This window comes from Cydia strobilella, chromosome 26 (assembly GCF_947568885.1).
Source record: "Cydia strobilella chromosome 26, ilCydStro3.1, whole genome shotgun sequence".
Taxonomy (NCBI): Eukaryota; Metazoa; Arthropoda; class Insecta; order Lepidoptera; family Tortricidae; genus Cydia; species Cydia strobilella.
The window spans coordinates 1,611,069-1,626,304 of record NC_086066.1 but is presented as its reverse complement, the minus strand read 5'-3'; the positions used below and the strand labels follow the sequence as shown (position 1 = coordinate 1,626,304).

At 40.5% G+C, this 15,236-nt stretch overlaps 2 protein-coding genes across 2 annotated transcripts in view; one reads left to right on the top strand and one right to left on the bottom strand.

Moving 5' to 3' along the window:
• Positions 1 to 15,236, bottom strand: part of LOC134753029 (zinc finger protein 431-like) — a 91,673-nt gene that overhangs the window by 52,016 nt on the left and 24,421 nt on the right. The gene's annotated exons all lie outside the window — the stretch shown is intronic.
• Positions 4,367 to 10,652, top strand: LOC134753195 (zinc finger protein 782-like). Its single transcript, XM_063688998.1, has 2 exons — positions 4,367 to 4,820; positions 10,065 to 10,652. Exons 1-2 carry the CDS (start codon positions 4,535 to 4,537, stop codon positions 10,592 to 10,594), a joined length of 816 nt encoding a protein of 271 aa, XP_063545068.1. The 5' UTR covers positions 4,367 to 4,534; the 3' UTR covers positions 10,595 to 10,652.

Below are 15,236 nucleotides of genomic sequence, written 5' to 3'. Positions count from 1 at the left end.
GAATGTGAATTATGAGTGCTAATTGTTTTTCTATAAAACTTGTGAAATGTATTAGCACTTTGCCAATTGCCTCTTTCCAAGATATCATTAATATTATGATTATCAAGCCAGCCAGACGAAGCAACTGCGGAACGGACACTACCCGCACTACTGTTTATATTAGCGTCTTTAAGGACTGCCTTTATCCATCCACCAATGATGGTTCGTGAAGCTGGCTTCACAGGACCACATATAGAAATAAATAGATTATTTATATTCCCTCTTCGGTTCTGAGACAAGGAAATTAATAATTTTATCCAATAAACGGGATCAATATTTTTATTGTAATCACATGTTAACAATTTCCAACCAGATTGTCTGCGCGATGCAGTGTCTGTCTTGGAACCGAACTCGGGCCAAAATATAATACAGTCAGAATCAATCTTACAACTGGAATTATTTATACTCAATAACGTCAGATCATGTACGCGTCGCCCTGAACAAAGCAATAACAAAATCGCACATCTCTTAGACACCTCAAATAAACTGGTTTGTAGAGGTTCGTTATTCTCTAAATAAGTACATAAATCTCTAACATCCCATATACTCTCCTTACGAGACATTGGTTTACTCAAAGCTATAGCTTTCAAAGCCTGGCGAACAACTATATGCGAGCTAAGCGGTGGGCCTGAACGTACGGGACAAAAAGTTGAGACAACCGATTTGTGTAAGCAAATTGTACTATGCGATAACTTTTCTACCAGGTGCAAGTCTGTAATAAATCTTGCCAAATCTTGTGGTTCTGGATTGTCTCTGGCGACATGATGGGCAGTACACCATCTGCACCATCTTAGCCACGCTGGCTTGTAAGAAGCTAACGAGGATTTTCGCCAACCGCTTGCAAGTAAATCCTTTTGCTTATCGTTCCACGTACCTAACAATGCGGCCCACCCTGTATCAGCCAGACTTCTAAAGCTATCCGCTTGACATCGATTGGAGGTCTCAGAGTCTGTGTGTCTACTAACCGGTTCTCCAGGTCCCAAATTTCTCTTGGAGGGGCCAGGGATCGGCTCTTCAGGTCGCTGCGCCAGAACACCTTCTCCCAATTCGGCACGATCAATAGGTACATACCCTCTGCGTCGTTCAGGTGACCGAGAACTCTCGGGATTAGACACGGGGGAGGAAATATCCACGCCAGTTGATACTCCCATCTCCGACTAAACGCATCGACGAAGGACGCATCTGGATCCGTCTGGTCTAGAGTCGCATATGTCGGTACCACATGAGCTCTCCTCGATGCGAAAAGGTCTATTTGAGGAGTACCCCAAACCTGGAATATCTGGTGCGTCGCTGGAGACAGCAGGTGCCACTCCGACTGACCGCGAAACCTTGAAAGTCTGTCTGCTTCCGTGTTGTATCTGCCGGGAATGAACTGGATTGTCATGTGAATGTGATAGCGGTCCAATGCATCCAGCACCCGGTAAGTCATCTCCATCATCTGCTGTGACCTCGTACCGCCTTCGTTGCGCAGATATGACACAACCGTTCGATTGTCCGACATAATCATTAGAGACGATTGCGTCAGTAAGCGGCTCTGTGATGTTATTACCTTCTGCACTGCCATCATCTCTAGGAGATTTGAATGTTGACGCGCCTCCCACTGCGACCATTGGCCAGCTAACTGCTTGTTGTTGAGCAGAGCGCCCCAGCCCTGGCCTGACGCATCCGTAGTCAAAAAGAATTGGGGCGCTGGAGGATGAAGAGGAGATGTGGCAGCTACGTGGTTGATCCACCAATCCAGCTCGGTGTATAGGACTACTGGAAGCTTTACCTTCGCTCTTGGAGACATGTGCAGCAGCTGGTTGCAAAACGTCATCAACAGCCTGCTGTTGAGTCGACCCCGCGGAACAACGAAGCTTGCGAAGTTCACTAGACCCAGTAAAGATTGGACCTGCTTTAATGAAGCGCACCTGCGATTTACCATCATCCGGCATTTCTGCACAACATTTTGAATCTTGGCCTCTGGAAGACACTTCAGGTTGCTCCAAGGGTCCCAACGAATACCCAGGAACTCCATGGACTTCTGGGGATTTAACACGGACTTTCCGTAATTTACAGTCCAGCCTAGACCCTCGAGGATCTGAAGGGTGAGTCTTACTTGATTCTGAAGCAATGAACGGCTCTGGGATGCAAGAAGAAAGTCGTCCAAATATACGATGACCCTGATACCGCGAGATCTCAGCACTTCCGCAATCCAATTTGTGACTAGAGCAAATGTCCGCGGAGAAGATGCGAGGCCGAACGGCAAGGAGGTCACCTGCCAAAGCCGGTGCTGAAACATTACTCTCAGGAATCTCCGGTGTGAGGGCTTGACCGGAATATGAAAGTATGCGTTGTGGAGATCGAGCTTTACGAGCCAATCTCTTGGTTGAAGAAAGTCTGGGACCTTGTACATATTGATGAGGTGAAATTTGGCCACATATACGTACTTGTTTAGTTGTCTTAGGTTGAAGACTGGGCGTACGCTCCCACCTTTCTTTGGAACCAGAAACATGTTCGATACAAAACTTGGGGTCAACGAAGCCGGCTCTAGCACACCCTGTTCTATCATGCCTTTCATTTGAACGATCATTTCCGGACTTTCCTTCGTGGATAATTTTGACGAAAGTCTGGAGGGGTGAACTAGAGGCGGTTTTTTGACAAAGGGTATCTGGTACCCAGACAAAATTTTGATTATGTAGTCTGGAGCCCCCATGGCTTTCCATTGATTTATAAATAGCTCCAGTTGACCCGCTTGGAAGCTGTGATAGTCAGTCGTAGCGCCTGCGAGATCGCTTACCTTGCCTGTTCCTGTAATATTTGTCGCTTCGCTGATTGGATCGAAATGGCTCGGCTTTTCGCTTTCTGTCCTGAGGAGCCCGGGCGGGAGCAGCAGAGGGCCCAGAATACACGCGGAAACTAGAATAGTCCGCAGCCTTCTTGCTCTGCTCCGGCTGTGAGACTCCTTGCGCAGGAGCTCGTTTGCTAGCAACTCCTTGCGCAGGAGTGCGTGGACAGAAAAATACCTTGTCAATTCCGCCATTCTTCGTTATACAGTCAGAAAACCGCTTATCATCGAAGAGGTGCTCCTGTGTTGGAGGGATCTTTCGAAGAGATTCCTTCATGTAGCGATCCTTGACGAAGTTCAATACTCCATCTCTCCGTTGCTGGATAATGTCTGCTCGACGGCCACAGACCATCTGCAAGAGGTCCAGGTGAATGCGAGAATAGTCACCCTCCGAGAACACCTCGTTGATTTTGTCTGCTACCGCCTCAACCGTGCAATCACCCTGCGAACTTATCCAAGACACGAAGGTTTCAAAGCCAGCTTTCAATTTCTCATTTTGTATGATGAGAGCATGAGACACAGCGGCTAGAGTCTTTTCCGTAACGGCGAGGGCACGGTTACGATCAAAAGACTTTATCATGTCATTACTCTCCAAATCAGTAAAGCCAGGAGATGACACGTACGTATTTTGAGCATCTATGTACCGTACCTGTGACCAGTCGTTTGAATTGAAATGCTGCAACTTGTCCAAAATATCAGCATGCTCCTTTGAGGTTATCGCGCCCGACGACTTGAGGGTAGTCTCAAGTTTAAAACTAATATCCTTTGCAGGCCCCGGGACAGGCGCCGGAGGAGCCTCTGGAATTTCCAGATCCTCAGGCGAGACAATTGATAGCACGTCTGAATCACTGGAGTATTCCCGCGGGCGAGTAGAAAAATTGTCACGTAAAGACCTTACCTCGTGGGCTAATTTGGACACTACATCCTCTAACCTGGCCATGCGCTCGTGCTCAGTTAAAGCCGATGCGCCCGGATCATGTTGAACACTATCAGGATTTGAACTATTCATATTAGAACTGAATTTATTTAGAAAATACTTCGAAAATTTTCTAAGCTAATTTATAGGTGTTTCCTCTGCCAGAAACAAATCGCCAATGGTCTGAGCATTGGCGCGCAGCCTGCCAGCTGGATTCGTAAAAAACATGGAAAAAACCCGCCATAAAAGCCGGTATTGCGCCTGACGTCATCGGAACTGTGGTGTTGCCAGTAAGAAACGAATGTTGCCATCTCAATTTGAAGGCTTGGAACAAGGTACAGTCAACTTAATTCATTGACTTGACAGATCAATTCTATATTATATATTTGAAATATGTTCTAAGTGGCCTGTAGCTTGCAACCTTATTTCAACACGGACCATAGTCGTAGTCCGGTACGCTCGTCTGTTAGAATAAAAAAACTAATCAACTGTGTGGAACATTATGGATATTTGAACGCTCGCCATTGCTTTGGAAATGCCAATGCCAAATTTGACAATGACATTAATATTAATATATTCTGAACTTTGTTTTTTTCCTACAAATTTTATTTTATCGTAGCTTTTAAAATGATATGTTAAGATTCTTTGAATATGTTTTGTACGTATTTGAAACAATATGTTAACAAAGATTCTAACTGTTAACTTGACGTTTACGTTAAGACTGTCCCGGAAAGTGGTTAATATATTTGAAGATGGAGTCGTCAACGTTACAGGGCACAATTAGTGTTAGCGTGAAGACTGAGCCCTGTGAGGATGTGTGTATTCCAGATGAGCCCACGTTTGAAGGAGTGTATGTGAAAGCAGAGCCTTTAGTGAATACTGTCTGTGTAAAAGACGAGCCCAGGTGCGAGGGTGTGTGGATAAAAGCCGAGCCTTCGTGTTCAGATGTGTGTGTAAAAGACGAATCGCTCGGCGTGAGCGCGGCGGCGGAGCTGTACACTGACCACGCCGTGAAAGATGAGACCGAGCTATCATCAGGTCAGTTATGGACTTGACTAACTTAATTTTATCCACAGAATAAATAATAGTACTACCGTACAGAAATGAAACTTCCTACGAAACCGATCTTTGACAGCGGTTCAGGGTCGAATCATGCTGTCCCTTTCATATATATGGCACTATCCCTTTCGGCTATTTAGGGTTGTAAAAATTCAAGCCATTATCTGTTGTGCACGCAAAGGGAGGTCAAGTTGTGCCAACCCAAATAATTGCTCGGAGCAATGCTAAGCCAAACGGAGCTGAGTTTGCCCCAAGCGAGGAGTTTCAAACCCCTGCTTTAACTATGAATTGTATTATGGTGTATAAACATTAGGGCTTGAAAATATAGTTGCTTTGTAAAATCATTTAATCAGCAAAGAAAGACAACAAAACAAAGACAATGAACATAATCACCATACATAGTCTCGTAAGGGTCCTACCTATAGTATTTCTTCAGTACGATGAAATTTAAGCCACATTCACTCAGAACAGAGTTGCATTTCTTTTGTTTCGTAAAATTTTCAAACAACTAAAAATCAACTCTATTCCCTGCACTATAGGTTCAAATTTCAGTGGCAAACTTTGGGTTTTTCATTTGTATGGCAGGGCAGAGGAATAGGGGTTTTTGGTGTAGTAATGTTGTAGCCTGTAAAAACCGGTAGTATTTTAACATTTCTAAGCACATTTGGAGCTTAATACCTAATTTTATTTCATAGTTTGGTAATTATTTTACAATAAACAATAGTACATTACTACAGAGGCCGGGGAGGAAGGGGTTGCCAGCCGAATAGAATATAGGCCGGATAGTTATGAAGCCGACAACCCCTTTTCACGCCGAAGTATGTATAGTGCTTTTCTCAAACGTTTAATAAATCATCTTCAATCATACTATCTTTGTCTTACACTAGTACTAACACCCAAAAGAAAAGGATGAGTTTAGTTTTTTTTTTGTTCTTATTTACTGACAAGATTTGCTTGACCAAATATATATATAAATCAAATATCGTTTATTGTTTTTTTTAATAGGCGTATTGGCAGAATGTCATAAACGAACCAAAAAGCAAATATTGCTTATAGTTTTTTTTTCATGGCTGAATGCCATGATGCTGTGTCACAATTATATGTGAAATAGAAATTAAAAAAGAGCCACTTCCCGGCCTAGGCCTGCAACTTTGTATGAAATTTCATTACAGGCCCCTCGTCTAGCCGCGCCGGAGACGTGATACTTCCCAGCCTATTATAAAGAACGTAATATCAATATTACATAGCATGTTTGAGAAAAGTTATAAATACACGAAATCATTCCCGCACCAAAAACCCCGATGTATAGAAATTGGGTGTTTTATAAAAAAATGTTGGACAAATTGAAAATGTTATTGTTATCCAAGTATACTGTAACACCACACTGTATTTTTCATCGTACTGTTATAACAATCCACTCAATCGTTTTTAATCTAGAGCTGTTCAAAGTCAACTCTGCATTGTGAAATATGTTGTAGTTTTCTAATAGTTTGTTAGACCAAGTAGTGAAAATTTTATATATTTGTAATCTACTCACAAATTCCTTTTATTTGATACCCCACATGGTATGTTTAAAAGAAAAAAAAATGTATTGCCGACTTTATGACGTCACAGGACACGGTTACTACCCTCACCATTTTCGCGCTTGTCATCTCATCTCATATCATGTCAGTCATAGTTAGTTAGTTAGTTTTGCTGGGCATTTTCCGCAACTCGACATCCAATGTGCCTATTTTGCGTGAAACGAGGTAGCGCTACTCTAACCACCCCAGCTCCTCCACGAAGCCTAGCAAGGTCTTCAGGTTGCTAGTTGCTTCCTTTAGTGTGCATGGATTCCCTAGGTATTTGCTCCTATATACTTCTACCTGTTTACAGTCTAGGAGAATATGTTTTGTTGTTTCTTCTTCTGCCATGCACGCTCTGCACATGGGGCTGTCCGTTTTACCCATAATATGTAGGTGTTTGTTTAGTGTGTTACGTAGTTGGCTTCTTGGTGTTTTCAGTAATATTTTGGTAAGTTTGTGGTTCAGTTCCGGTAGAATTTCTTTGGTTTGCCTGCATGTCTTCATTTCATTCCAGTACTTGTTGTGCAGTTGTCTGTGATGTTGTTCTAGCTGGTTGTGTATGTAGGATATTGGTAGGGGCATGATTGGCTCGGGTCCATATGCCGGTGTTTCTGAACCTTTACTGGCCAGTTCATCCGCTGCATCGTTTCCTCTTGATCCACTATGCCCCTTTATCCATTGTACTGTTACTTTGTTGCCTTCTTTGCTCACTTCAGTGAGGCTTCGATGACATTCAAGTATAAGCTCTGAAGTAAGTTTGTCGCTGCATAGCGCTTGTAGTACCAATTTACTGTCTGACAGTATTAGTATGGTTTCGTGTTTCACTTGTCGTCTTGTAATAGCATTGCAAGCTTCTATTATTCCTAAACATTCAGCTTGGAATACCGTATTGTGTTCACCAAGGGACTTTGTGATGTGTATGTTCAGGTCCTCTGAGAAGACACCACATCCTGTCCCTTCGTTTGTCTTTGAGCCATCTGTGAATATTCTTAGGTTTATTTGGTTAAGTCCTTCTTTCGGATCTTCTGTTAACGATATGGCGTAATCTTTCCAGAAGATCATAGTTTTTGGTATTTTGTCGATGGGCGCTTCCAGCATGGGCAGTTTTAAGATCGTATTTTCATAGATCTTTTTGTGCGATGAGCTGAAAGATGTCCATAGGTTTAGATTTTTCAAACGAAGAGCTGTGGCAGCCGCTTCTTTCTGTATGTATATGTGTAGTGGCAGGAGTCCTAGCATTATTTCTAGAGCCGCAGTCGGAGTAGTTCTCATGCAGCCCGTTGCAGCCACACATGCTAGTCTTTGTGTTTTATTTAGTTTGTCTATTACTGTAGTTAGCTGGGTGCGGGGCCACCATACCACCGCGCCGTAGCTGATCATTGGCATTATTACCATTTTGTACAGCCACAGTATAATGTGAGGGGCAAGTCCCCATCTTTTTCCCACCATCCTCCGGCATTGCCAAAAGGCTACTGTTGCTTTGTTCAGTTTATTGTCCAGGTGTTTGTTCCAGTTCAGTTTATCGTCCAGGATTATGCCTAGATACTTTACGTCCTTTGAAAGTGTCAGTTTTGTGCCAAAAAGTGTTGGCATTGCATATGTACCCAGTTTTCGTTTGTGTGTGAAGAGAATTGTGTCGGTCTTTTTTGGGTTTACCGATAGGTCATTCTCCTTGCACCATTTCTCTACTGTTCTCAGTGCTGTCTGTGTGAGATCGCACAGTGTGCTTATTACTAGGCCGCTGATTAGTATTACTAAGTCATCTGCGTACCCTATAGTCATAAAGTGTTTGTTGTTTAGTTTTGTTATCAAATCGTTTACAACCAGGTTCCAAAGCAATGGTGAGAGTACTCCTCCCTGGGGGCATCCTCTCATGACTAGTGCCTGGTGATTTTGATTTTCGGTTAGTCTTATTATTCTCTGTCTTAGCATATTCATTATCCATTCGATTATGAGCGGATTGGTTCCATGTCTATGTAATGCTTGTTGAATGCTGCTGAAATTGGTCTTGTCAAAGGCTCCCTCTATGTCGATGAAGGTGCCTAGACAGGAGTTTTTCCTCGCTAACGCATTCTCTATGTTGCTTACTACAGCATGGAGAGCTGAGTCAGTTGATTTACCTTGACTGTAGGCGTGTTGGCTTGGATGGATTGCTATGTTTTTTAGAGCCGTGTCCTTCAGTTCTCTGTCATGTCATCTCATATAAATATTATAGGACATTCTTACACAGATTAACTAAGTCCCAGTCCCACAGTAAGCTCAAGAAGGCTTGTGTTATGGGTACTCGACAATGATATATACAATAATATACAAATACATAAATACATAGAAAACATCCCAGACTCAGGAACAAATATCTGTGCTCATCACACAAATAAATGCCCTTACCGGGATTCAAACCCAGGACCATCTGCTTCACAGGCAGGGTCACTACCCACTAGGCCAGACCGGTTGTCAGATTTACCCTACTATGAAGGTGGCCTGTCCATAATACATTTCATGGTCTCCATTGCGGCCTGAAAAGCAAGAATATAATAATATCAAAGAGGATATAATAAGATAGAGCGGTACTGTCATAGTAAATTTTGTAACCACTCTAAATTCACTGCCATCTATCAACATACTTTAAAACTAAAAATGAAGATTTATAAGAATACGTTAAAATGTATTTAAATATGGATAAATGATTTTTTTATTTGCATTTATTATTTTTATATTATTTTGACCCATGTTTTTTAACGGATCTTTAGGCCAAAGGTAGTGGCGCCATCTGAACGAGAATCAAATTTTCGTGATTTTCGAGGCTCGTTTTTTCCTTAGACTGTATCCATCTATTACGGAGTTATATCTATCTTTGATAATATGAATAAAACTATTTAGCTTCAACCATAGCATATACTTGAGGTAGTTGTTAAACAAGGAAGGAAGGAGGAGTTTTGGCTGAAGGGTGTCAAGTTCCGGCGGTTCCGGGGCCAGTTCCCTGAAACTGCGTGGTTGCGTAATACAACGCAACCATGGTGTGTTTTGCAATTTTTAGGGTTCCGTACCCAAGGGGTAAAAACGGGACCCTATTACTAAGACTCCGCTGTCCGTCTGTCTGTCTGTCTGTCACCAGGCTGTATCTCATCAACCATGATAGCTAGACAGTTGAAATTTTCACAGATAATGTATTCTGTTGCCACTATAACAACAAATACTAAAAAAAGAATAAAATAAATATATAAGTGGGGCTCCCATACAACAAAAGTGATTTTTGTGCCATTTTTTTGCGTAATGGTACGGAACCCTTTGTGCGCGAGCCTGACTCGCACTTGGCCGGTTTTTTTAGCATTAGAAAAATGGTCAACAATCTTGGCATGTCTATTTATTGAAAAAAGCTTAAAAACAAATAGTAACTATTATTTATGAAAGTAAAATAATGTAAATGAAAATGATCATAATAATTACATATATGCTGTAATATAATTGTTACATATTTGCTGTAACTTATTTTTCAAAAGCGTATATTCAATAAAAAGATACAATCAAGATTGTTTACCATTTTTCTAATGCTAAAAAAACGAAGTATATCATTAAGGATTAACATGTGCCTAAAATCAAAATGCAGTTCAGTAACATGTTTAGTGTAATTGAGTAACATAAAACTTTCTTGTTGCAGGGCAAACTCCAAATGAACCAACCAATAAAAGTTATCAATGTGCCTACTGTGGGTATGCATCAGCTATAAAGTTATGCTTAGATAGGCATTTGAGGAGGCACACTAATGAGAAGCCATACAGATGTAACCACTGTACCTATGCTAGCAGCCGAAAAGACGCTTTGGGAGTTCATGTAAGGAAACACACTGGCGAAAAACCATACAAGTGTGACCAATGCAATTTCGCCACTGCCCACAAAAGTACTTTGCAACTTCATGCAAGGGTACATAAGATGCATGTAAGGAATCACACATGTGAAAAACCTTACAAGTGTGATCAGTGTAGTTATGCTAGTGCCCACAAACGTGATTTACAAAGACATAAAATGGTACACACTGGCGACACTGGTAGATATATTTATAAATGTGACCAGTGTACTTATGCTAGCAAACGTAAAATTAATGTGCAACTTCATGCAAGGGTACATAGGATTGCTGAAAATAAGCCGTACAAGATGTTACATCTCTATTTTCAAGGGGGTAAACCCTAAGGTTATTTACGAAAAAATGTAAACTTCCAGGAATATGTAATAAAATGTTTTTTTACGATACCTTTTTTAAAGAGGATATGAGAAAGAAAGGAGTGAGTGCTGAGGTGACGAAAGATAGAGGAGAATGGAAGAGAAAAACATGTTGTGCCGACCCCACATAACGTGGGATAAGGGCAGAAACAAGACATTTTTTTTATATAACTAGATAATAATCACCTAGAAACATCTCTTTGATAGAAATAAACTTAAAATAAGAGGCTTATAAATAAAAAAAACTTCCTCCAAATTGCTGCCATTGCCATTTTTAGGGTTCCGTACCCAAGGGGTAAAAACGGGACCCTATTACTAAGATTCCGCTGTCCGTCTGTCTGTCACCAGGCTTTATCTCAACCGTGATAGCTAGACAGTTGAAATTTTCACATATGATGTATTTCTGTTGCCACTATAGGTAACAACAAATACTAAAAACAGAATAAAATAAATATTTAAGTGGGGCTCCCATACAACAAACGTGATTTTTTGCCGTTTTTTGCGTAATGGTACGGAACCCTTCGTGCGCGAGTCCGACTCGCACTTGGCCGGTTTTTATTATATATTTAATACACATTATTGCATTAAAAAGCGCTGGTGGCCTAGCGGTAAGGGCGTTCAAACCCCGGCTCGTACCAATGAGTTTTTCGAAACTTATGTACGAAATATCATTTGATATTTACGTCGCTTTTCGGTGAAAACATCGCGAGGAAACCGGACTAATCCTAACAAGGCCTAGTTCCCCCTCTGGGTTACAAGGTCAGATGGCAGTCGCTTTTGTAAAAACTAGTGCCCACGTCAATTCCTGGGATTAGTTGCCAAGCGGACCCAAGGCTCCCATGAGCCGTGGCAAAATGCCGGGACAACGCGAAGATTATGACACATTGCTTAATTCGTACTTACCGACTAGATTTTTTTTTACCTCTTTTCGTTTTCGACCAAAAGGTACCACATTGTCACTTGCCATAAAGACGCTCTGACAGGTTTTGCGTATAAAGATACAAGCAATTTTCGTCCTTATGGTAAGCGACAATGTGGTACCTTTTGATTAAAAACGTCACATAGTTTAGGAGTACAAGAAATGAAGTTGGGGCTGCTGTCGAGCATCTCTGCAGCTATCCCTACCGGATTCCAATATATTCCAACTTTTTCAGCAAACAAGAGACTGGAAAAAACACGACTTTATTCTCAAATTAGTAAATTTAGCCTAGTTTAATACCAGCAAAGATAGATATAACTTCGTAATAGATGGATACAGTCTAAGGAAAAAACGTGCCTCGAAAATCAAGAAAGTTTGATTTTCGATCAGATGGCGCCACTACCTTTGGCCTACTCTCGGATAGATGGCGTTGACGGTTTCGTTTGTTATTTAACAATTTTAAAGCATATCAGTGAAAGAAAATGGATCAAAATCATATAAAAATAATTAATGCAAATTAAAAAAATAATTTATCCATTATTGGTGTTTTTATACATCTTCATTTTTAGTTTTAATCGTGTGTCGATAGATGGATAAAACAAACACTCGAGATTACACTTAATTATTAGGGGAAAGTGATCCGACCACAATACGACCAACAAACCAACGGGTATTCATTTTTAGGGTTCCGTACCCAAAGGGTAAAAACGGGATCCTCTTACCAAGACTCCACTGTCCGTCTGTCTGTCAGCAGGCTGTATCTCATGAACCTATATAACTAGACAGATGATGTATTTCTGTTGCCGCTATAACAACAAATACTAAAAAGTACGGAACCCTCGGTGCGCGAGTCCGACTCGCACTTCGTCGGTTTTTTCCTTTACATTCTTACGTAATACAAGTTGGAGGGGGTTGGCCTATTCTTATTTTTTCTTACATAGGTCTGGGTGGGGTCAAAATAAATGAATGGCGCCTCTTTGTGTTATTAGGGCTTTAGTACAGTCTGGCAAAATTCAAATTCAAATTCAAATCGTTTATTTACCAAATATTTTACAAGTTGACATCACAGGTTGAACAAAAAATAATAAATTAGATTTTACAATTAAGTTAATATCCATCGGCCCCAAACTAGGCGCAGCCTGTATCTCGGGAACCGGGTAAATACAATTTACTGAGAAATTTTAACAATACTGAGTATGATGGCCGTTGATTGAACGAGAGATATCAAATATGAACTATAAATTAATTGAACTACAAAAAAGTGCATGCAGGAAAATATATGCAAACAAAAAAAAAAATACAATCAAAATAAAGCATTCAGGAGAGACATGCGTGAGGGGATTTTTTTTTTTTTTAGGCGTGGTGTGTGTGTGTGTGTGTGTGTGTGTGAGTGTGTGTGTGTGTGTGTATACGCTACCTAAGTATGAATAATTTCTTCTGTCTGATTGTAAGACTGAGAAAGAAGCCATTTCTTAGTTTTCGATTTTAAGATAGAGAAAGAGAAGTCATCAAAGTTACATAATTTAGAAACCCTATTGTAGACTGTAGGGTGTAGGAAGAATGGAAAGCGTTTAGCGAAAGCAGTATTAACTCGAGGACAACAGACAGTCAGGTGATTAAGACGTTTTTGTCGTCGTCTTACGTGGTCTACTGAAGCTACAGCAGTTCGATGAGATTCAGTAACAGCTTTTACTACGAAAAGTTGACGAACTCTGAGAACTGATGATTCTCCGTACAACTCGTCGGTGGGATAACGGAAAGGTTTCCTCAGCATTACCTTCAGTACAGCTCGCTGCGCCCGTTCAACCTCTATCATTGCAGTTTTGGCAGCGCCACCCCAGGCCGCAATACAATACTGAATAATAGATTGGCAGAGTGCAAAATATACTAACTTTAAAATATCTCGGGATGCCCGTCCCGTTGTCCCGTTTTTCTTAGATTGATTTGAAAGAGACGACACTACAGTGTTGCCACTTTTTCATTTCTACTCTTTTTTGCCAGACTGTATAGTAATGCGATTGTTTGGGCTAAGGGTGTTATAATTATGAGTAGTGTTGTCAAATTATAAATATGCGGTATTTTCTATAAAAAGGTACCTTATTGTCGATGGCTTACGCTATTATTAACGATGCTCCGATATAAATACAATGCCGCGCGACGCTGTGCGGCGTAAGCGCCATCGACAATAAGGTCCCTTTTCATAGAAAATGCCTCATATAGTCAAACTTGTGTAAGTGAGCTGAGAACTGGGTAAGCGAAAAAATTAGTGAATTTGCCAGGTCCCGTCATTTTATCCTCCCAAAACCTCTATAAGTGAAAAATATAAACCGTATTAGTGAGTCATTTCTTCACTCTGTAACCTCTATAAGTTAGTGAGATTGCTACGTGCCAAAACCTCCGTATGCGACAGTTAAACGTATTTAATTGTTAAACATTTTCCATTTTCCAAATGACCAAACGTGCAGCTGTTATTGTTTTTTAGTTTTTTAGGAACTTTCTCTTTGATTGACCAAATGTGCAACACACTGATTTAAACTTTCACGATTTTTACTCATTATTATTCACAACGACGGGACTTTATCGCGTAATAGTTATTTGTTATACAAGGGTGCAAAGTTGTATTTTACCCGCGAGTGTTTCAACACACGAGAAGTAAAATACATTTGCACCCGTGTGTAATACAAAACTTTTCCTCTCACTATAGCGAGGAAAGTGCAACATCCACAGGCGTTAGATCATCTTCATCACTGGAATCACTTATTTTGTACGATATTATAACAGAAAACCATAGACCTAGCATTACATAGATGCGGCCTACCGCGTGCGCCCGTAAGGGATAGACATAGATGACGTCATAAACGTGGGGATACCATATTGGTAAAAATTACCCCAATATTTGATATCACGTTGGGGCGATTACCCTGGAGGCAAAGTTTGACGGTATTAAAATTGTTGAATAAAATGTCAATGGGCCGTTCTTTTTAGGCGTATGAACAATGAAATACCTCCTATAATTCGCGCAGGTGGTACAAAACTAAACATGTTTAGTAAATAAAATGTATTATGAGTTTTAATTTTATGAAATCACAAATCACATTATTCACACCAATTAATGTACACCACATTTAATCTTCACAACATTTGTTATTTTATTTTTTGGAATTAGAAATACGAAAAAACTTCGAGGTCAAAATTACCCATAAAATTATGATATTTTCATCTGGTATCCCTAACATGATTGTTATGCAGCTAAATTAAGAAGAAGATTAAAAACGGGTGACCTCCATAGATCTAGTATATTTCTATAGATGCGGCCTACCGCGTGCGCCCGTAAGGGATAGACATAGATGACGTAATAAACGTGGGGATACCATATTGGTAAAAATTACCCCAATATTTGATATCACGTTGGGGCGATTACCCTGGAGGCAAAGTTAGCATGTTTGACGGTATTAAAAAATTGTTAAATAAAATGTCAATGGGCCGTTCTTTTTAGGCGTATGAACAATGAAATACCTCCTATAATTCGCGCAGGTGGTACAAAACTAAACATGTTTAGTAAATAAAACGTAAAATAAAATGTATTATGGGTTTTAATTTAAAGAAATCACAAATCGCAATCACACTAATTAATGTACACCACATTTAATCTTCACATTTGTTTTTTTTTTTTGGAATTAGAAGTACGAAAAA

Excerpts from the sequence above, each read along its gene's own strand:
- LOC134753195 (XM_063688998.1), top strand. The coding sequence starts at position 4,535 with ATGGAGTCGTCAACGTTACAGGGCACAATTAGTGTTAGCGTGAAGACT. Across the intron at positions 4,821-10,064 it reads TGAGACCGAGCTATCATCAG|GGCAAACTCCAAATGAACCA; the intron begins GTCAGTTATGGA and ends TTCTTGTTGCAG.